The sequence below is a fragment of the Ascochyta rabiei genome, chromosome 1 (assembly GCF_004011695.2).
Source record: "Ascochyta rabiei chromosome 1, complete sequence".
Lineage (NCBI taxonomy): Eukaryota > Fungi > Ascomycota > Dothideomycetes > Pleosporales > Didymellaceae > Ascochyta > Ascochyta rabiei.
The window spans coordinates 3199311-3221233 of NC_082405.1; the positions used below are offsets into that span (position 1 = coordinate 3199311).

General features: G+C 50.9%; 6 protein-coding genes across 7 annotated transcripts, besides 1 other annotated feature; 4 read left to right on the forward strand and 2 right to left on the reverse strand.

The window, feature by feature from the left end:
- Positions 1–403: 403 nt before the first annotated feature.
- EKO05_0000977 (uncharacterized protein) lies at positions 404–1570 on the reverse strand (the record flags this gene model as incomplete). The annotated part of the gene is made up of 1 exon (XM_038944851.1): positions 404–1570. The coding sequence occupies one exon, from the start codon at positions 1568–1570 to the stop codon at positions 404–406; it is 1167 nt and encodes a 388-aa protein (XP_038803516.1).
- A 367-nt stretch (positions 1571–1937) lies between these two features.
- Positions 1938–4428, forward strand: EKO05_0000978 (adenyl-nucleotide exchange factor sse1; the record flags this gene model as incomplete). 2 transcript variants are annotated; one of them, XM_059635544.1, is made up of 5 exons in its annotated part: positions 1938–2012; positions 2081–2112; positions 2176–3628; positions 3779–4078; positions 4132–4428. In XM_059635544.1, the coding sequence occupies 5 exons, from the start codon at positions 1938–1940 to the stop codon at positions 4426–4428; spliced, it is 2157 nt and encodes a 718-aa protein (XP_059491527.1). The 2 variants fall into 2 exon arrangements, with proteins under 2 accessions (XP_059491527.1, XP_038803517.1); XM_038937003.1 differs by having other exon boundaries at positions 2176–4078.
- Positions 3548–3587: a tandem repeat.
- Positions 4429–4944: 516 nt separating the features above from the next.
- EKO05_0000979 (uncharacterized protein) lies at positions 4945–12179 on the reverse strand (the record flags this gene model as incomplete). The annotated part of the gene is made up of 8 exons (XM_038936814.2): positions 4945–5779; positions 5834–6154; positions 6203–10309; positions 10378–10580; positions 10659–10865; positions 10914–11330; positions 11378–11433; positions 11491–12179. The coding sequence occupies 8 exons, from the start codon at positions 12177–12179 to the stop codon at positions 4955–4957; spliced, it is 6825 nt and encodes a 2274-aa protein (XP_038803518.1). The 3' UTR covers positions 4945–4954.
- Positions 12180–13464: 1285 nt separating this feature from the next.
- EKO05_0000980 (uncharacterized protein) lies at positions 13465–14336 on the forward strand (the record flags this gene model as incomplete). The annotated part of the gene is made up of 3 exons (XM_038937069.1): positions 13465–13506; positions 13555–14092; positions 14149–14336. The coding sequence occupies 3 exons, from the start codon at positions 13465–13467 to the stop codon at positions 14334–14336; spliced, it is 768 nt and encodes a 255-aa protein (XP_038803519.1).
- Positions 14337–15993: 1657 nt separating this feature from the next.
- EKO05_0000981 (uncharacterized protein) lies at positions 15994–19524 on the forward strand (the record flags this gene model as incomplete). The annotated part of the gene is made up of 9 exons (XM_038936503.2): positions 15994–16111; positions 16161–16179; positions 16224–16301; positions 16348–16954; positions 17006–17615; positions 17679–17851; positions 17901–18430; positions 18486–18601; positions 18650–19524. The coding sequence occupies 9 exons, from the start codon at positions 15994–15996 to the stop codon at positions 19522–19524; spliced, it is 3126 nt and encodes a 1041-aa protein (XP_038803520.2).
- Positions 19525–19951: 427 nt separating this feature from the next.
- Positions 19952–21911, forward strand: EKO05_0000982 (uncharacterized protein; the record flags this gene model as incomplete). The annotated part of the gene is made up of 4 exons (XM_038936996.2): positions 19952–20468; positions 20522–20644; positions 20694–20955; positions 21008–21911. 4 exons carry the CDS (start codon positions 19952–19954, stop codon positions 21909–21911), a joined length of 1806 nt encoding a protein of 601 aa, XP_038803521.2.
- Between the last annotated feature and the right edge of the window lie 12 nt (positions 21912–21923).

Genomic DNA, 21923 nt, shown 5'->3' on the forward strand with positions numbered 1-21923 from the left:
CGGACGAGTCCGGATAATGATGCGACGGAACATCTTGCAGCGATTTGTCCAGCAAAGAGGATGACTACGAGCAAACAGAGAACGAAGGTTAGCTTGCTACCTTCCTACTCATGCCAAACTAGTGCCTTGGCAACACGATTGTAATCGCTTAATCGTGGGCTATGATGACCTCTCGAAGTATCCATGTACACAGAGTGCGAAAGCACACTGTGCTCAAAGCCATTGGTGAATAAAGGATTAAGTTTGCCATGTGCAGATGGGTGATCTCGATATAAAATGCGAGAAACATTGAAAATCGGGTATCAAACGGCCTCACTGTATGCTCCCCGCACATTGAGCTCAATTTCCCCTCCAGCTAGAGGTTTCTTGCAGGGGGGACGATTGCAATCAGCCATAGACATGCTCAGATGCCATCCGTGTCTTCGTCTGTCTCCTTGCTCTTCGCCTTGGAGCGCTTCTTGTTGTTGCCGTTTGCTGTCGTGGCCGTGCTGGTAGTTCGTTTCCTCCTGCCAGCCTTTGCACTCGTAGTCGAAGATGACGTACTGTCTACAGGGCCGGTCGACAGATCGTCTGGCAAGAACTTTCCGCTGCCGGCAGCTTCTCGGGCGAGTGACGTAAGAAATTCCTCCACAGCCAGCTGGCCTGCACTGGCATCCTGGGAGGCCCCACCCTCATCTGAAAAAGACGTATCGGCAAGCGTATCCGGCGCGGCGAGCTTCAGGCGCTCCGTACCTAGGTGGAAACTGTTACATGATATGCGAGATACCTGCACCTTGGGGTGTGACACGTCGAGTGCCAGGTGTTTGGCGAGGTAGCTGGACAAGGCTGCTGTAAAGGGGTTATCGCGTGCATGCTTTCCTCGTGTGACGAAACCAGGAACATCGGCGGCGGCTATAGTGACATCGATGTGTTTGACAAGGGTCGTCGTGTCGGGGAAGGCGAGCTGTATGTTGAGCTGACGGACGACGTCTTGGATTGATTGTGTAGAGGCGCTAGCAGACAGATGCTTGAAGTATGTCTCCATACTCGCTGTGATGAACGTCGACGGAAGCTTCAGTGGTGCAACATACGCGTCGAATGTTGTCCGTAGGTACTGCAAGAAGACCTCTCGTACTGGCCCTGGCATCTTGACCAACAGCAATGGCAGTGCCGAGAAGCCGTCTGGGGCGACGGCGTTAGTGGAGTCTCGTAGGAGAAGAGCATTGTATGACTGCTTCTCGTACTCGAGGCTCACTTCGATACCCCGCGCCTCCGTAGGTGGTGATGGTTGTGAGGACTGTGAGGCCTCTGGGTCCTGCAATTGACGATGGTGGTCAATCCACGAATCCTCGTCACCAAGCAGGGCCCAGCTGCATTCTTCTAGCGGACCCAGCTTGGCTGTGTCTTCGGCGCTGGCGAAGTCCACCTGAACACCACGTACATTGTCACCCTTCAGCTGCTCCTTCAGTCGCTTTGCATGCGTGCGAAGGGTGCGTCCGGCGAGCAGGGGGGTTTCGCCATGATGGAGTGGCGATAGGCGATAGAGGTTGTATGTGCGGTTGTAGAGAGGATAGGGTGGGATGTCGTTCATGGTGCTCTCTGTTTCTGTTTGGCACGCATTGGACGACAGGCGCACTGACGGCGATGTTTGGGAGACGCGTCGACGCGTTCGTGCGTTCCTGCCACGATCAGCAGTGACGGAAGGTGCGGTGGGTCCCGCCTTGCCGCTCGTGGCCTAGCTCCAGCATGCCACATCTGCTGGCGGGGCAAAATCTTGTTGGTGCTCGAAAGTTCGGTTTGCTTCTACGACGCAAAAGCCAGGCCTGCACGCTCCACCCATACAAAGCACTCTCGCTGTGGCTGCAGACTCGACCACTTTACACGAACCTCTGCTTTTCACCTTTGTTTGATACCCCTCTCCTTCCCCAGTAACCGATACCCCGCGAACTTGTGTAAACATGTCTGTTGTGGGCATTGATATGGGTACGCTCAACAGCGTCATTGCTGTTGCGCGTAACCGTGGTGTCGATGTGGTGAGTAGCTATCACGACGCTTCAGTAGCGTGCCCTGCGCAAGACACAACATGCTGACTCCATGGTAGATCGCAAACGAAGTCTCCAACCGCGCGACACCGTAAGTGCCCTCACCGCCCCACCACAATCTTGCGCACAACGCCCTTACTGACACACAATGCAGGTCGCTGGTTGGTTTTGGACCTAAGAGCAGATACATTGGCGAGGCCGCAAAGAACCAGGAAATCTCCAACCTCAAGAACACCGTCTCGTCGTTTGTCCGCCTCGCCGGCCGCTCCCTCAACGACCCCGATGTCCAGGTCGAGCAGGACTTCGTCTCGGCCCCGCTTGTCGACATCAACGGCCAGGTCGGTGCTGAGGTCAGCTACCTGGGCAAGAAGGAGCAGTTCACTGCCACCCAGATCACAGCCATGTACCTGACCCGCATGCGCGCAACTGCATCCACAGAGCTCAAGCTGCCCGTCAACGATGTTGTGCTGTCTTGCCCCGTCTGGTACACCGACGCCCAGCGCCGCGCACTGCTCGACGCTGCTCAGATTGCCGGCCTCAACTGCTTGAGGCTGATCAACGACAACACGGCTGTCGCTCTCGGCTACGGCATCACAAAGCTCGACCTCCCCACAGCAGAAGAGAAGCCCAAGCGCGTCTGCTTTGTCAACATCGGCCACAGCAACTACACAGCGACCGTCGTTGAGTTCAAGAAGGGAGAGCTCGCAGTCAAGTCGAGCGCGTGGGACCGCCACTTCGGTGGTCGTTACATCGACAAGGCCCTCGTTGAGCACTTCGCCAAGGAGTTTGACGAGAAGTACAAGATCAACGTCATGGAGAACGGCAAGGCTCGTTTCCGTCTGGCTGCTGGTGTTGAGAAGCTCAAGAAGGTTCTCTCCGCAAACAACATGGCTCCCATCAACGTTGAGTCGATAATGAACGACGTCGACGTGCGCGGTATGCTCAAGCGCGAGGAGCTCGAGGAGCTTATCAAGCCCCTTCTGGAGCGTGCTACTGCTCCTATCGAGCAGGCGCTTGCCGAGGCCAAGCTCAAGCCCGAGGACATTGACCACGTCGAGATGGTCGGTGGTTGCACACGTGTTCCTTCCCTCAAGGCCGCGATCCAGGAGTACTTCGGCGGCAAGACTCTTTCCTTCACGCTCAACCAGGACGAGGCCGTCGCACGTGGTTGCGCTTTCAGCTGCGCCATCCTCTCCCCCGTGTTCCGTGTCCGTGACTTCTCTATTCACGACATGGTCAACTACCCGATCGAATTCACTTGGGAGAAGTCGGAGGACATCCCCGACGAGGATACCAACCTCACAGTCTTCAACAAGGGCAACGTTATGCCATCCACTAAGATCCTCACTTTCTACCGAAAGCACGCTTTCGACCTGGAGGCCAAATACGCCAAGCCTGAGCAGCTGCCCGGCAAGGCCAACCCATGGATCGGTCGTTTCTCTGTCAAGGGCGTCAAGGAGGACCCCAAGGGTGACTTCATGATCTGCAAGCTCAAGGCTCGCCTGAACATTCACGGTGTTCTGAACGTCGAGTCTGGGTACTATGTCGAGGAGGTCGAGGTCGAGGAGCCCATTCCCGAGCCCGAGGGCGAGAAGAAGGAGGGTGAAGTACGTGTTCCAGCTTCCCCCATTGATTTTGAAGGCAACGAGCGATCCATCGAAGAGCCTGCAGCCAAACGGCGCAAGCCCAGCTCTGAACCTGTACTTGCGCGTCCTGCTTCTGCGACCGTTGAACAAGAGCTAACAATTGACACGCAGATGGACGTCGATAAGGAGAAGGAGCCCCCAAAGATGCGCAAGGTTAAGAAGCAGCAGAGGAAGGGCGATCTTCCCCTGTCGGCAGGCACAGCTTCGCTCGATGACTCCACCAAGAGCCTTCAGGCCGAGCGTGAGAACGCTATGATTATGGAGGACAAGCTTGTTCAGGACACTGAGAACGAGAAGAACAACCTGGAGAGCATGATCTACGAGCTCAAGGACAAGATCATCGACCAGTACGCTGAGTTTGCCAGCGACGACGAGAAGTCAAGACTCACCGCCAAGCTCGAGCAGATTGAGGTAAGCTCGGATCGTTGTTCGAACAACACAACGAGAATCTAACAATTGCGCAGGACTGGCTGTACGAAGATGGTGAGGACGCCTCCAAAGCACAATACGTCTCCAAGAAGGAGGATATCCGCTCGATCGCCGGACCCATCGTACAGCGCTACAACGACAAGCTCCAGGAGGAGGAGTCGAAAAAGCGTGAGAAATGGGAGAAGGAGGCCGCCGCAAAGCAGGCTGAGATCGAGCGTCAGAAGCGCGAGGCCGAGTCCAAGAAGGATGGCCAAGCTCCTCAGACAGAAGAGAAAGATACCGAAATGGCAGATGCCGAGACAACCAAGCCTGACTCTGTCGAGGAGTCGTAAGGTATTTGGCAAGATGAAAAGCATGGATGAGTCATGACCGGGATTGTGTAAAAGCATTTTGGGCGCGATACGGAACGGGCACCTAGGTTATGATCATGTTAATGCGACGCGATGTTTATGATAGACCGAGACATAGATGAATGAGTACGAGATTCTATTTACAACCAATCGTGCTCGTAAGTGACCTTATGAGGGCGATTTTATAATGACACGAGCCTGTGAATTTGCTGCCTCAACACATCAAACTCAGCCTGAGTCAAGTCTGCATGAGGAACATGCGAGACATTTATCCATCAGCATTAAGCAATCGTCAGTCTGGGCAGTGTTGCGCATCATGATCTTGGTGGCTTGCACAGCGACCAATGGAGAGGATTAGTACTGGGTGTCTCCAGGACCACGATTTCTGGCGTACTTCACGGACTTTTGCAACATGACTTGGCACAGAAAACACTTGCTACTGAATTCAGATAAAACAAGAGCTAATAATGATACACTACCCTCCAATAACTCCAAAAAAAACCATCGCTCAAGCCTCTGGCAGCTTAGCCTTGGTCTTCCCAACAATCACCGCCGCCAGACTCTTGATACTCCCACTGGCCAACAATTCCAACACCTGCAAATTACTCTCGAACATTCTGGTAATGAAGTTTCTCACTTCAATCGCCGTCAGCGAATCCAGTGGGTAACAGCTCAAACTCCTCTCGATATCCAGCTCCTCAGCTTCCATCGACACGACGTCAGCAATCTTCTCGACCAGCGCAGCGCACACAACGATCTGTGCATCCGCGCGCGAGGCTGCACTGCGGAAGCGCGTACTCCACGGCACCACTGCAGTGGTGGAGTCAGACGAGCAGGCAGCTTCTGCAGCGGTGAGGAGATGGACAAACTTGGGGTCCGTGGACCAGAATGGTCTGACGGTAGGGGTGATGCGCATTCCCGTGATGGGATGGCCATTGCAACTCTTTAGTTTCCCCTCGACAGCAGCCTGAAGCAGACCGAGCACTTGCGCGAGGCAGATCGTGTCGCTGCCGAGGTTACGCGCGACTTCTGCTGCCTTTTCTGCATCTTCGGCTAGGTACCCGGCGTCCGAGACGGCTGTCAGGTCGAGCGATGCGGCGTTGATTCCCTGCGCGAGGAGGTGCTGCGCAAAGCCGTTCAGGAACGTGTTGGCTGCTGCATAGGCGGCTTGACCACGGTTGCCGACTGCGCCGGCGGCAGAGGAGATGACAACGAAAAAGTCGAGAGCGGTAGCCGTGGAGGCGAGCGCATGGTGGAAGTTCCAGGCGCCCTGTACCTTGGAGGAGATGACGGATGTGTACTGTTCGTGCGTCATGTTCTCGAAAAGAACATCCTAGAGTCAAGTCAGCCCTGAATTAGTCAGATCAAAGGACGAGAGTTCACTTACACGCAGGACCATGGCACCGTGAACTATACCTCGGACGGGCGGCAGATCAGATAGACCTCTCAGGACAAGATTGTCAACATCTGCTTTGTTCGCAACATCGCAGCTGCGGACTATAATGTTGGCGCCAGCGGTATTCAAGGCAGCAATCTGCTCGGCGGCTTTTCCTTTCAGGGTACCGCTTCGAGAGAGGAGCACAATGTGTTTCGCGCCTCTCTCCACCATCCATTTGGCCATGCTACGTCCGAGACCGCCTGTTCCTCCGATAAGAATATAGGTGGCATCCTTTCGCAAGAGTGTGACGTCCTTCTTGATACGTGGAGCCTGGAAACATTTAGTAGGATTCGAGGACGCAGTGACGTTGATACTCACCACAACGCGGTCACCATCTTGAGGGACAACGACAGCCTTGTCAGTGCAATCCGCTGCTGAGATATGCTGCAATGCCGCTACCATCTCCGAGGCACTGAATGATCGGATGCGGAGAATAGGCTGGATCTGCCCAGACCGAGACATCCTCGCTACGTCTGCAAGCACGCGGTGCAAGACCTGCGGACGGTGTTGCGCAATTGCTGTCATGTCTGTAGAGAAGATCGATGCATTCTTGTCCGCAGGCATGTTGAATGCGATGTTTTGCTCACTTCCCACACTGATGAAGCGACCAAATCTGGCAAGACATGCCCATGTGGCGCAGAGCGTACGTTGCTCTTTCAACGTGTTGAAAACGACGTCGATGCCGTGTCCTTGCGTCATAGTTTGGATCCTGTCGGCAAAGTACGTATCGCCTGTGAACCAGATCTTGTCTTGTACGATGGAGAACTGACGCATGATGAACAGTTTTTCATCTTCAGTCTTCACAGTGACCCATACGGATGCTCCGATTGTTTGCGCAACTGTCAGAACAGCTTGACCGACGGGGCTTGCAGCGTCGTGGATGAGAATGCTCTCGCCCTCGGACAGCTGCGCTTGGTTTTCCAGAGCATAAACTGCTGTGCAGTATGCAATTGGCATGGTCGCCAACTGCTCGAAAGAAATGTGTCCAGGTGCCTTGTACACAGCGTTTGAGTGTACGCGGACCATAGTAGACAAAGATCCTTCTGTTGTGATGGCGGCGACACGATCGCCGATGCGCAGGTTAGGCACGCTCGACCCAACTGCAGTGACAACACCACTGCATTCTAGACCAAGTGCAAAAGATTTCAGGTGGGCTGCTGCGTTCAAACCAGTGGCTTTGATCTGAATGTCGACATAGTCTTCGGAGAGAGGCTGCTGCAGACGGTCATCATCATCGAACACCAAAGTCTCGGCTGCGCCTGGTGCTGTAATGGATGCACGCAACGGTCTCTTGATGTCGCAGAAGCTGGCAAGCTCTGTGGCTGCCGGGTGGACTTGTTCATGGATGTAGTTGTTCAATTCATCGTCGTTGATGATTCGCGGTGTTAACAGCTTACCGTCTTTCACGCGGAACTCTGTTTCCTTGGTCTCGGTTTGCGCACCGAGTGTCAGCTGAAGTACACGAGTGATGTTTGAGACCGTTTCGAGCGAATTCAGTTGTTCTCCAGCGTCCAAGTCGAGGGTAATGAACTTCGCTAAAGTACCTTCTGAGCGCAGAGTTCTGCTCAGACCAGAGACCATGTTTGCATCTGGATTCTTCGATCCATGATAGGCACTGCGAACTACCCACAGAACGCCTTCAGCACTGGTGAGCATGGTTTTAAGTGCTGCAAATTGTGAAGCGCTGAGAGTTGACAGTAGTGGGCTGTCCAGTTCTGTCAGGACAAGGCACAGCTTGTTCTTTGCATGATGAGCCATGGTGTCGACAGTTCCCTGCGTGATCTTCACCCCGGAGGTAGTGATCAGCCGTCTCGTAAGAGCTGACGCGATCGCGTACTGTAGCTCGGTATCGCCGTGGATAATGACAACCTCGGCGTCGAAGGTTGACATGCTGGTGTCATCTTTGATGTTTTGACTCTGCAAGTCTGGCATGGTTTCCCAGTCTAGCTTGTAGCAAAGCTCATGCGGCTCGTCTAATCCAGAAGCAGCTTTGGACGCTACGATTGGTGATGTTGACAAGTCTTCCATAGTAATGATGGCTTCACCGGTAGAATCCATACCAAATATTGAGAATGTGTTGGGTTTGTTATCGAACACTGGCCGGATCGGCTCGCAAATGGCTTGTAAAGAGTCTCCGGGCGCTTGGAGAGTTTTGAGTGTGCGTGAAGAAACTGTTACCTTGCCGATAGAAGACGGCAGATGCACCGTGCTCAGAGGGCCAGTAGCTGAAAGGACAGGCCAGTACACCGAGATAAGCTGCTCGATAAATGCAGGATGCATGACGTAACTTGTCTCTTGGTGATGGGGCATCTCCAACGCCGTGTTTGTCATGATTATTTGGGCTACTGATCCTTGAGAGGAGGTGTGGCAATGACGAAGACCTTGGAACAATGTTCCATATGCGACGCCGATTTCGGAAAGTTCGGTGTACATATGGCTCGTAGAAATGCCTTTGGTAGATGCCTGGGAAACGTTTACACTCCTGGAGTAAAGGCTTTGCCGTTTCAGCTTTTGGGATCGCTGTCCATCGACCTCGTTGTCCTTGGTGTGAACAAGAGTAATACTTCCCGTACAATTCTCACTCCAGCCTTTGGTCTGACACCATGATCGGATGACAAAGGGTTGTGACGTTTCGCTTCTAGGCTGATTCTGGTTCTTCTGTAATGTTATGGTCATTTCTATTTGCTCTTCTGTCAGCATAACCGGGGCCTTGACGACGAGATTATCGATTTCAATGGTGTCCCAGTGCGTATCTGCACAGACTGCTTTCTGAGCCATGGCTTCTATAGCCATACTTAGAAAGCCCGATATGGGGAAAATGGTTACTCCTTGCATCTGATACTGCCTAAGCCAGGGAAGGTCGTCCAATCGAACCACATTTCTCCAAGTTGGCTCGAAATCATTGGAGTATGCTGCAAGCACACCGATGAGGTCGTGTCTCGGTACATCGTGGAACTTGTGAATCTTAGTGATCCTGGACTCATGATAGAATCTCGAAGAATGATTCCATGAATAACGTGGCATATCAACAAGCACTTGCGGTGGTCTCTCCAGTGGGGTTGGAAAGTTGATTGAACCCATGTCAAGTGTGGCGCCTTTGACGAAAAGAGCGCCGGCCATGGCAAGTGCGGTTTGAACAGCGTCTTTTTTGCGGGACAACACGGAAGTATAGGGAATCTTCGATACTGCTCCACCGACATGTTTGAGGATTTGCTTGACAGGACCCTGAAGAGCAGCGTGTGGGCCTAGTTCGCACAGGAAGTTGACACCTGTTTTAAAGTCATGCACGGGCTCGCACATGCTTTGCAGAGCTTCGTCAAATCGGACCGCACAGGTCAAGTTCTGCACCCAGTAAGTAGCGTCGAGCTCTGCGCCAGTAGCAACTCGACCGAGGAGCGAAGAATGAAAGCGTATGTTGGAAGACATTGGAGACTCAATCTCACGAAGGGCTTCCGTGTATTCTTTCGCAACCAAGTCCATGTGGTGGGAGTGATAGGCAGTGTCGACTTGGAGTTTCCTCACAAACATCCCTGGGTATTTGTTCTCAAGAAGTGCTTGTAGCTCCATGGTAGCGCGCTCATCTCCAGAAATCGTAACACTAGAGGGACTGTTGATACACGCGATCCGCGCTTGTCCAAGGGATGGAGAAATGTGATCAAGTAAAGGCATGATTTGTGCCGTGCTGGCTCCAACCGCCATCATGCAGCCTTGGAGGGCCGGAAAATTCTTTTTCAGAATCGGTACAAGACGACCTCGATGGTAGGCAATCGTCATGGCATCCCTGAATGTGATGAGGCCCGCCGCATAGGCTGCGCCAATCTCACCGGATGAATGGCCTACCACAGCGGCAGGTCGAATACCCCAGGATCGCAGAAGATCCACAAGTGCAAGTTGGACAGCCGTGCATGCGGGTTGGGATAGATACGCCGCATTGACCTGAGTCGAACTCTCATCTTTCCCAAGCTCTTCCAGAAGAGAGAATTCGGCGCCGATTAAGGTCAGGTGTTTATCGGCACTCTTGAGGGAGGAAGCGTATACCGGATACAGATCGTATAGCTCTCTGCCCATGGCCCACCATTGCGCACCCTGGCCGGTAAAGATCCACCCTAAGCGAAGCGTTTCCGGCTCCTGTTTGCATGGGACGATCCTCCCACTGGACAATGCTTCGACAAGGTCGGATCCAGATGACGCTGTTACAGCAATGCGCCATGGATGGAAGCTCTTTCTTTGACCAAGGGTGTAAGCCAGGTTGCTCAAAAGGTCGTTTTGGAAGATCTCTGGTCGTTGTTCGAGGTAGATGCCTAGGCTCTGCATGGCTTTTTCCGTGCTTATTTTGTCGTTAGCTGACAGCACGAACAAGCGTTCGCACGTATGTGTGTCAACCTCGTCTTTCATCTTCCTACGTTCGAGAGGACCTCTAGTCATCTATACGCATTGAAGAAAATTTAGTCAGCAAAGATTGTGGGTCGATGTTTCGTCGTCACAACACTTACAACAACGTGTCCGTTCGTTCCCCCGAAACCAAATCCGTTGACACTTGCCCATCGCTTACCAAGAGGCCAAGGTTGTTGGCGAGTGGCAACTTTCAAGCCCCATTCATCGAAGGGAATGTTCTCGTTGGGGTGCTTGAAATCGTAGTTGGGAAGAATGAAGCCACGTTCCAACATGAGTGCAGTTTTTATCACGCCCGCAATGCCTTTTGTCTGTTAGCCAAAAAAAACTTCCTGGTGGGGGAGTGCACCCTTGTCCTTGACAGGAAGGGTCGAATACTCACCGGCAGCTGCTTCGAGATGACCGATGTTTGACTTTACTGACCCAATGAACAGCGGTTTCCGCTTATTTCTGCCTTCTCCGAAGACTCTATGGAGAGCCCCTACCTCGATAGGATCGCCCACACGCGTGCCAGTCCCGTGGGCCTCGACATAGCCCGTGTCGCGAGGGTCCATACCTCCGTTGCTGTAGACAGAACGTATAAGTGCCTCTGGATCTTCATTAGCATGCGTTCAATGTCAATCGTGCGATCCATTACCTTGTGCTGCACCGTTGGGCATGGTGATGCCAGGCGTCTTTCCATCTTGATTGATACCAGTGCCTGTGATGACAGCGCGAATTGGATCATTATCTTTGATTGCTTGGTCGAGTGGCTTCAGAAGGACCATACCGCATCCCTCCCCACGACCATAGCCTGTCCCTCGCTGATCGAAGGCGAACGAACGGCCCTCTTCTCCGAAGAGTCGCGACATCGAATACGAGATCCAAAACTCCGGAAGCATGTTCAAATGAACACCGGCAGCTAATGCCATGCTCGATTCGCCAGTACGCAGACTTTGACACGCATTGTGAAGAGCAACTAGACTCGATGAGCATGCTGTGTCTACAGTGTAACTGGGGCCTCTGAGGTCGAAAAAGTGCGAGATACGATTTGATTGCATAGCCATGGCACAGCCTGTAATTCATCAGAATGATGTCAATGTTCTTCCGCGATTTTTATACCTGTTGCTTGGTGCATTGGAATAGTATCCGGGTCTCGGAACAGGTCTGCCTCATATCTTTATCGATATGTTAGTTTCACAACTCCTGAAGCTACGTTGCGGATATAAACTTACTCGGAAAATGTACCTCCTACAAAGACTCCTACATCTGTGCCGACAACGTTGTGCTTAGGGATGCCCGCACTTTCTAGTGCTTCGAATGTACACTCGAGGAGCAACCGCTGCTGAGGGTCCAAACTGATCGCTTCCTGCTGGGTAAACCCAAAAAAAGGGGCGTCGAACGCGGCAAGGTCTTGGGTGAGAAAGTTGCCGCCCCGAGCATTTGTAGCACCACTTTTTCCCGGATTTGAGTGGAAGAAGCGTTTATCAGAGAACCTGGAAGATGGAATCTTGGAAAAGCCAGTACGAGAGCGTGCGAGAAGTTCCCAGAATTCATCTGGCGTGCTGACGCTCCCGGGGAGGCGGCATGACATTCCAATGATGGCGATAGGTTGATGCTTCAATTCGACGTGGGCGCAGGTGTACCCATCTTTGTAGCCATGTGTGTATGCGTCTTCGTACTTCATACTTGGAAGCGAAGATGCCAGGTCCAAGTCATCAGTGGTGACCTCTTGAGCGTTCAGATGATTGTCGGTGCTAACGGTGGCAGTTACAGTTGGGCCGTTGTTGAAGGCTTCTGCACCGGAAGCTGAAGACGTGGGGGTAGCCTCGCCACCCGACGAGCTCCCGTCTATTGGATGATACTCGCGTCCGTCCATCATGTGGTCTTGCTCCGAGGTAGGTGTCAGAACGTAGGGAGCCATACTCAGCGAAGAGTAAGCTTTTGATTGCGCAGATGTGAAAAGTCTCGAGTAGACAGGGTAAAACAGCTGAAGATGAACCTGGTAAATAGGATGCTATGCTTGGTTGATTGGGCCAAGCAACTGTAAATTTAACAGAGAACGTGCCCTTTGTTACGGGAAATCCCTTATCTTGCCCAAAATTACGCCATCATTATCTTCGAATTGCGAAGGAAGCCCCAAACGTGTTTGCCCGAGGGGCTCCAAGAATTTAGTCTTCACCATTCCTCAATTTGTTGAGCTCGACGGCTCATCAGTGGTATCCCTGCGCCAGCATAATTCTCGCAGTTGCGTTTAGTGCTGTTTGGATGTTGATGGCTGAGCAAACATTCACGACTCTAGGCCCTGGTCCATAGTCTATGAATAGGCTTCAACAGCTGTATAAGGAACACAGTGGTTAGGTCTCCATTGCGAACGAAAGCGGCCACTGGCTCGGCAGTTTTCGTGTTTCAATTACATGCGGTCCAATCCAGTGTGATCTTGCAGAACAAGCGTGTACGAATACACACATCGGCATGTTGGAACAATTAGACAGGTAAGTGTGAGATTGTTTGTGAGGTTGTCGCGCACAAGTATTCCCTAACATGTAACGTTGGGATGCAACAAGCCTCGTATACGTATCGCTAGGTGGGTGGAGGTAGGGATGAAGGGAAAATTGCAAGGCCATGAAGCTAGATAGACGGAAGGGTATGCGCCGCTAGACGCTGGATAAGGTAAGCGTTGATCTTCCCGCCCCCACACAGCCCCCACAGCCGCAGAAAAGAACCAGGACAAGTGGCAACCACAACGACAGCTCCTAATAACTGACACTCGAAACGATGGGACTTCTCAATAGCTCACCTCTGATACCCTCCTTGCAGAGATAGCGATGACTTCGGGTAGTACTCATTGTTCACTGACTATTTAGAGTTCCGCTTTTTGTCATGTACCTAAGCCCCGTCATGCACATTCCTCGGTTGTCTGCCGCCGCAAACCAAACTCGAATGTCAGAACAAAAAGAGAAATGTCCACCACTACATTCCGGATGTGAAGGGCCGCCAACCCTAGGGCCCCATGCTGGCGGCCCCTCTTAGTCGAGGTTGTAGGGCTCATGGACCAATCACGTCCATGTCTCCGCAGGTGGTAGTCCCCGAAGCATGCAAGATGGATCACCTCTCATCACTAAGTTTGGGCATGAATTTCGATAAGACTTCTTGCACTCAGCCCGCTCTGAGGCTGAAATGAACTTGTGACCATCGACCCTTTCAAAATGAAGTTTTTGTGTCTGCCAGGCGCGTACGGAAGTATTGAGGTAAATATATACTATCTCATAGCCATGAAGTCACTAATTTGTGCACAGAAATTCAAGGTCCAGCTCGCGCCGTTGGTCAAGGAACTCGAGAGTGACAAATCCGCCACTTTTCACTTCATTCAAGGCCCATATGAGGTGGCACCGCCCGCAGGCTACGAAGACTATTTTGGAGGACCTCCATACCACCGATTCATTGTTCCTTCCGATGCCGATGTTGACGCTACCGATGTCATTGAGCGTATACGCGATTTCCCGCAGCTGGAGACACCGGAAATGACCATGCGTGAGCTCATGACGTATGGAGTGGCTAAGACAGACGACAGTGCCAGGCACACTTTAGACTTTCTTTACGAAATAATGGAAAAAGAAGGTCCTTTTGATGGGATCATGGGTTACTCCGAGGGTGCGACCATCGCCGGTACCCTTCTGCTCCACGAACAGATGCGAGAAGAGCTTGAAGGCAGACTACCCATGTTCAAATGCGCCCTGTTCTTTGGAGGCTGGCCACCTATGACACCCACATTGGACGGACTTGTGCTCGCAGACGATAGTGACCTGATGATCGAAATCCCCACGACTCACATTAGTATGTCGAATACCTTTTCCTCCGTTGCTGCAGCTTGCACATTCTGACCATCGCAGTCGGTTCCTTGGACCCGTACCTCCACGGGAATATCGCACTTTACAACGTGTGCGATCCGGATACAGCTTTCATCTTCGATCATGCAAAAGGACATACGTTGCCTCGAGACAAGCATATGGTCAAGGAGCTAGGAGATACAGTACGCCGTATGATCGAGGAGGTTAGGGGTACTGCTTCACCTTCGTAAAGAATTATCCTCTTGGCCGCTTGCATTTTGATTCTCTCCGTAGCTACAAATGGGTGATTGCTTTTCGGTCCTGTGTCCGAAGCCCATAGTCCGAATTAATCCATGTTTACCAATTTCGACACAAGGCATATCTCGTATTTGACAGTTATCTTATCGATTGTTGGAGGCGGAATGCGAGTGCACGGCCCCAGTTACTCTAGTCTATGCATCTAGTCCTGTCAAATTTCATAGCGCCCGGGGTTGGTGTGTGACAGAAGCTCCGACACAGTGGGTAAGTTGCATTACTACATGACTCACGTTTGTACGAGGCTGAACAGCTTTGCAGGATGTTCCCATTGCGGGAACTTCTATGATCGCCTTCATACTTCACGAGATGTCATTGGACACGGATTCCGTTGCCTGCAATCCGGCATAGCTCAAAACAGCAGTGTCCAGACTCTCCTGCAAGGAATACCTATGACCCAGTCTCGCGGTATAAAGGGTGGTGGTTGAATCAGAAAGACCCACTGTGACAGTGATGCATGCCAAGCCCGCCCACGAACGGCCCCTTGGGCAAACCTCAACTCGTTTTTTCACGGCAGATCCTACTGTTAGACTTTGGCATCTCTACGGTATCTTGAGAGCCGACAAAAAACATTTTCTATGCTGAGACACTCTCAGGTGATGAGCCAACGACACGCCCATAGTACCTGACTAGGGCTTCCACGTATTGGGATTCTGGAAAAATGAAGCGGCTTTCCAGGAAAGACATACATTGGCCAGTATGGCTAAAAAGATCCCCATTGCTTGGTCAGGCAACGAAGACGAGCGCTGGAATTCTTGTTGTATGATTCATCATCATTTCGCAATTCCCATAGGAAGCTGACCACGAGCAAGAGGATCTTGTCCTATTCGTCGAGGAAAGATCGTATATTTCTCTCCACGTCTGTCATCGCCTCAATATGTGCGGGTGCCACGCTGCCACTGATGAACATAATATTCGGTGAGTCGACATCCGGCTACATATAATGGTCACTGAGGAGAATCTAGCAAAGCTTGTGAGAAGCTTCAGTACCATGTCGATCGCACCCGAAGAAGACATGGCAGCGGCCTTCATGTCCATCATCAACAAATACGTGTATGTGAACATATGCAAATACTTGAGTATGGAAAGCTAAGCTCCGTTATAGCTTGTATATCGTTTACCTATTTATCGGCCGAATCTGCTTAGCTTATATCGCTGTGGTAAGATAGTTCTCTTCTCGCAGTTGACGCGGCTAAGATCGCACAGATCGGTTTTCGAGTCACTAGCCTACACATATCGGCCAACATTCGCCTGCACTATCTGCAAGAACTCTTTCGATTACCTATATCTACTCTGGATGCTCTTCCGCCAGGGCAAACGACAGCCATAATAACGGTCACCGCCAACACCTTACAGCTCGGAATATCAGAACGCCTTTCTTCTTTGATTCAAGCTATAGCTGTGATACTCATCGCATTGGTCATTGGATGTTGTTTCAGCTGGAAGCTTACTCTCGTCACCTCAAGTGGCCTGATCGTAGTGTCGACATGGTACTCGATTCTAACACCTTTCGTAGCGAAAAGATACGCTAGTGTCCAGAAGATAGAGCGGGAAGCAGCAGGTTTCGCGGCTGATGCGCTGTCAAGTATCAAAATGATCGCAGCTTGTGGTGCAGAAGAAAAGGTGGCGCAGAGCTACGGGAATCTTATCAACGAGATGAGAGCTCTCAGTCAGAAATTGTCTCCCATATTGGCTCTGCAATATGCTCCAGGTAAGTAGGCAGCGTCCTCGCTTGTTTGTGTCTGGCTAACGATAAGTAGTGTTCTTTACGATATATGCGTAAGCTCAACTTCGATGTCTTGAAACATTGCTAAGCAACTTAGGACCTTCGCACTCTGCTTTTGGTTTGCAGTAGAGCTCTACTTGAAGCTTCAATTCAGCAACGTTGAAACTTTGGTTGTGTACGTATATCGAACTCGATACATGCCACGCGCTAACTGCCTCTAGTGTTTTGATGTCTGTAATGACAATGTTAGCCCATATATCCTCTGTCTCTGTCCCGTTGACAGCAGCGACAAACGCTATCGCAGCCGCATCAGTTTTCTTCACCATCATTGATGCGCCGAAGCCCGTTACGTCCGGCATCAAAGAAGGAACAGTCGACATGAATGCCGACATCGTAATGGAGAACATCAACTTTGCATACCCAACACGCCACGACGTCAAGATATTAGATGGGTTGAGCTTGCGCATACTTGCAGGGAAGAAAACGGCCATTGTAGGACCCAGCGGATCTGGTAAGAGCACTACTGTTGCGCTGATTCAACGGTGGTATGAGCTGGGCGAAACTGATCCTATCGCGAGTTACTTGCGCAACGGCGTTATCAAGATTGGTCAGTCAGAACTTAGAAGTATTGACCTCTTTTGGTGGCGCTCACAGATTGGTATCGTGCAGCAGGATGTCTTTCTCTTCGACGATACCGTCTTCAATAACGTCGCCTTCGGACTCACTGGAACTAAATGGGAATCTGCAACTGAAAAGACAAAAGAGCGACTTGTAACTCAAGCCTGCAAGGAGGCCTACGCACACGAGTTCATCTGCTTGTTGCCCGAAGTATGCGTGGACATTGGAAATGGAATGTGTAACAATAGCTGACATCAGCAGGGTTATCATACGCCCGTGGGCGATAGAGGATTGCAGTTTAGCGGCGGACAGCGTCAAAGGATTGCCATTGCCAGAGCCATTGTCCGGCAGCCCAAAGTGCTGATATTCGACGAAGCGACCAGCGCACTTGACGTTACAAGCGAAAAGATTGTACAAGCGGCTCTTGATCGCGTTGCACAGAATCGTACTACTGTTGTGATTGCTCATCGATTGTCGACCATCTTCGATGCAGACAGCATCATCGTTATGAGCAAAGGAAAGGTTGTCCAACACGGGACCCATAAACAACTCGTCAAGATCAAGGATGGTGCATATCGAAGTCTTGTCGATTCGCAGCAGCTCGCGATGCATTCAACAAACACAATGAGCATAGCCAAAGAAGATCCCTGGGTGCAGCAGACTTGGAAGCGTCAAAGTGTAATAGCTGAGAAGGAGAGTTACGAGACTCTTGTCGAATCTGAAGCTACTGCCGCTGAGTCAGTGGGGTCTGCGGAGCCAATAGCTCCGCCGAAAGAGAGTGTGCTTCGAAGTTTTGGTTTGCTTTTGGTGGAGCAAAGGCGAAACTGGCCAGGGTACGCAATCATGGTGATTGCTGCCATGGGTGCCGCAGGTGAGTGATACATCGTATAAACCAGAGCCTTGAGGACTCACTAACGTCAAATGACAAATTTAGCAAGCAACCCTTTGCAAGCCTTTCTTTTCGGACGATTGATATCGTCTTTTGCGTATTGGTCAGAGGCACTTCGAGTCTCTACCAGCTTCTTATGCCTTATGCTGCTCGTTGTTGCAACAGGCGTTGGGCTGAGTTATTTCACGCTTGGCTGGGTATCGAATGAGGTTTCTGCTGTAAGTGTCCTGCTCTTCCGTACTCGTCCAGACTATTGACTGCTTTCAGTACACTCTGACTGTTTATCGCAAAGAATACTTTCAGAACATGATTACCAAGCGGCTATCGTACTTTGACCACAGCGATAACGCCATTGGCCTTCTCAATGCACGGCTGGCTACAGATCCAGCGCAGCTGCAGCAACTATTGGGAATGAACATGGCTATGGTTCTCATATCCATCTTCGGCCTTGTAGGTTGTGTCATCGTTGCTGAGATCTTCCATTGGAAATTCGCGCTTGTGGTCATCGCATCCTCATTACCAATCATTTTGGTGGGTGGATGGTACCGCATTAGACACGAAGTCAAGTTCGAGGCTAGAAATAATGTCGTCTTCGCTGAGAGCGCACGATTTGCTACAGAAGCCATCGGCGCAATCCGTACAGTCGCAAGTCTTACTTTTGAACGTACTATCTGCGACAAGTATGACAAGTTATTGAAGAGCCACGTAACTAAGTCATGGCTTGAGGCTAGAACGTCTTGTCTGATCTTCGCCGCGAGCGACAGCCTTGTACTGCCGTGCATGGCACTTGCACTGTGGTAAGTATTCTTTGCTTTCATATATGTCAAGCTCTTGCTGATCTACATTGTATAGGTATGGAGGCACACTCCTAGCTAGAGCTGAACTTCAACCCTCCAATTTTCTGGTGGTCTATCTTGCCATCATACAGGGAAGCTTGGCGGCTGGCCAATGGCTCAGCTTTGGACCTAGTAAGTGACTCGACATTGTTTTTTTTTTTCGCAAATTGACACTATCAGACTTTGCTCACGTCTCGGCGGCTGCAAACCGAATAAGATCAATGCGTCTTACTGAAGCTGATACAGAGACTGCAAATTTGACACAGCTCAAAGGTTTCTCTCGCTGGAAACTACCTTCGCAGCTTTTATGGCATGGCGCTGACATTGATTTCCATAACGTCTGGTTTAAATACCCAACACGTAACGTCGCTGTCTTGCAGGGTCTCAATCTACACATCAGACATGGTCAATACGCAGCCATTGTAGGAAGCAGCGGCTCCGGAAAAACCACCGTCATCTCTCTGCTGGAACGTTTCTACGAGCCTAATGGCGGTATAATCACCTACAATGGAGATACGATCGCATCCCTGACTCTTAAAGAGCTCAGAAGTCGTATGAGCTTGGTCGCCCAGGAGCCTTACTTGATCCACGGAACTATAAGAGACAACATTCTGCTTGGTATGGAGGGAGATGATGTTGACGAAGCAGTACTCCATCAGGCTTCTCGTGATGCAGGTATTCATGAATTCATCTCTTCACTCCCAAATGGCTACGGAACGGATGTGGGAACGGGTGGAATCTTACTATCAGGCGGGCAAAAGCAACGGATCTCGATTGCGCGTGCCCTCATCCGCAATCCAGATGTTCTGCTTCTTGACGAAGCAACCAGTAGCCTTGACTCTGAAACAGAAAAGGAGGTTCAAGCCGTTTTGGAGCAAGCTGGAAAAGGAAGAACTACAATCGTGGTCGCTCACCGTCTGGCTACGATACAAAAAGCCGACGTGATCTTTGTCATGCATCAAGGCCGAGTTGTGGAGAAAGGCGACCATCAGAGCCTCCTCAAGCGTAAAGGGACTTACTGGCAGATGTGTCAAGCTCAGACACTGAGCGAGTAAGTCCAGGGGGAAGGATGGGAGAGAAGAACTCACCGCTAGTTACGCGAGCCCAAATTTGCACACGTTCAATAAATCAGATCCGTTCACCGTAAATCTATTCAGGGATACAATTTATCCGATCCCTTCATTGTCAAATTTCCATGTTTCCTTCTGAAAGAACATCTCTCAGAGGTTTGATGCTACAGAACGCGGGTGTAATCTGTGCTGTGCTTGTCCCTTGCGCCGAACACTTCCTCTCATTCTCGTGGAAGAATGCGCAGGCCCCTTGCACGGCAAATTGCGTGGACTAGATCAATGCTTCATTATGCAGACAGATATATCCTTTAAATTGGATGGGAACTGAGGTTCTTCAAAAGTTGTTCTCGTGTCGTCGCCATCCCATTCCTGCGAACGCTCAAAGATGTGGTCTTTTCTTTTCACAGCTCTGATGCTCTCGCAGCTCCCATTGAGTTTTGCCAACGTACCCAATTGTCCCATATTTGGGGCCGAGTTTCCGCCACCGCAGAGGTTAGCCCAGCACCCGAAATGGCAACAAGCTCTGGCGAATCTTAGCACCGCGTTCGACTACATGGATGCTAACATTACTGGAAACAATCTTTCCTATTCCGTGCAGATATTTTCGACGAATCCTGGAAATACAATCCTTGCAGAACGGCATCGCACTGCAGGGAACCTGTTGCCAGATACCGAAGGTGTCAAACAGGTCAACGCGAACACTGTCTATCGGCTAGGAAGTATTTCCAAGATATTCACTGTTCTCGCGTTTCTAGCTGAAGTCGGAGATATTCATTGGAATCAGCCCATCACCAACTACATCCCCGAGTTGGCCCAGTACTCTCGCTTAGTCTCGGCGCAGCTTTTTGATGATGATGTACGGAGAACAGATTGGGAAGACATAACAATTGGGGCCTTGGCCGCCCAGGTGTCTGGAATCGGACGAGACTGTGAGTATCCTTGAAGATAATAACAGCGCGACGTGAAACTGATGATCAGCCAGATGGCGTGCTGGGTGAGATAACACAAACAGAGAACATCACGATGCAATGGAAGTCAAGCTTCCCTACGTTGCGAGGTCCTTCAGTGCCACCATGTGGAGCATGGCCACTGTGTACGAAAGCAGGTTAGTCCGTCATACAAGTGAACTACGCACATATTCTGACAAGAAATAGAGTTTTTTGCGGGCATCGAGCTCATGTTTCCCTCGTATTTACCATGGCAAACTGCCAGTTACTCTAATGTCGGATATCAACTCTTGTCATATGCGCTTGAGAATATTACGGGCAAGAACTTTGTTGATATCCTGGACGAGCGTGTCATCAAACCACTGGGGCTGAAGAACACGTACTTGGAGAATGCACCGCCTTCAGTTGGCATAATACCCACCACAACCAAGGACGATTATTGGTGGGTCAATCTAGGAGGTGCCAATCCGTAAGTGTGATTCAATGTTCTGGGTAATAAGTACTGACTGACCTGAAAACAGGGGTGGAAACATGTACTCTTCAGCACAGGATGTATCCATCCTTGGACACGCAATTCTGTCATCCAGGCTGATGAAGCCCTCTCTCACTCGTCGTTGGCTAAACCCAGTCACATTCTCGTCAGACTTTGCCGCTGCAATTGGCGCACCATGGGGCGTCCGCCGTATTCAGCTGGATCCAACATCGCAGCCATACCGTTCCCTGAGCGTATTCACCAAAGCTGGCACCTTTCGAAAGTACACAGCATTTCTTTCTTTACTAAAAGAGTTTAATCTTGGTTTCACAATCATGATGGCTGGACTATCACCAATCAACAACTTTATGATCGCGGATATGCTAGGTGCATCCTTGATTCCCGCGTACGATGCTGCAGCACGCGATGAGGCGGATCAAGTCTACAGTGGCATATATGTGGGAAATGGTACAAGCGCAATGCCTAACTCTTCGATGATTATCACCACCAACCCAAAGAAGCCCGGCCTAGGAATGGTCTCGTGGATCTCAAACGGGACAGACATGGTCGAAACTGCCATTCACTTGCAGACAGGGTCAAACGCAACAGCCAAGAGAGCGGAAGCTCGTCTGTACTACACGCAATTGGAAACCAAAGCGAAGAATGGTCAGATGAGGCAGTCGTGGAAAGCAGTTTTCGAAGATACTGGACTCCCGTCAGCGCCAGGCCCGCTCCTATTTTCTACAGGCTGTGGAGCGTGGGTAGGCCTCACAGGCATTACCTATGGGTCGTTGCCGTTGGACGAGTTTGTTTTTGATTTCGACTCAAATGGTCAAGTGGTCAGTGTGACAAACCTTGCGTTGCGATCAACGCTTTACAAGGTGGATGTCAGCCAATCCAAAGACCTAGTTGCGTTGTGTAAGGATGTATGTCCTTCCGTTGTACAGACTTAGTTTTTCATGTAT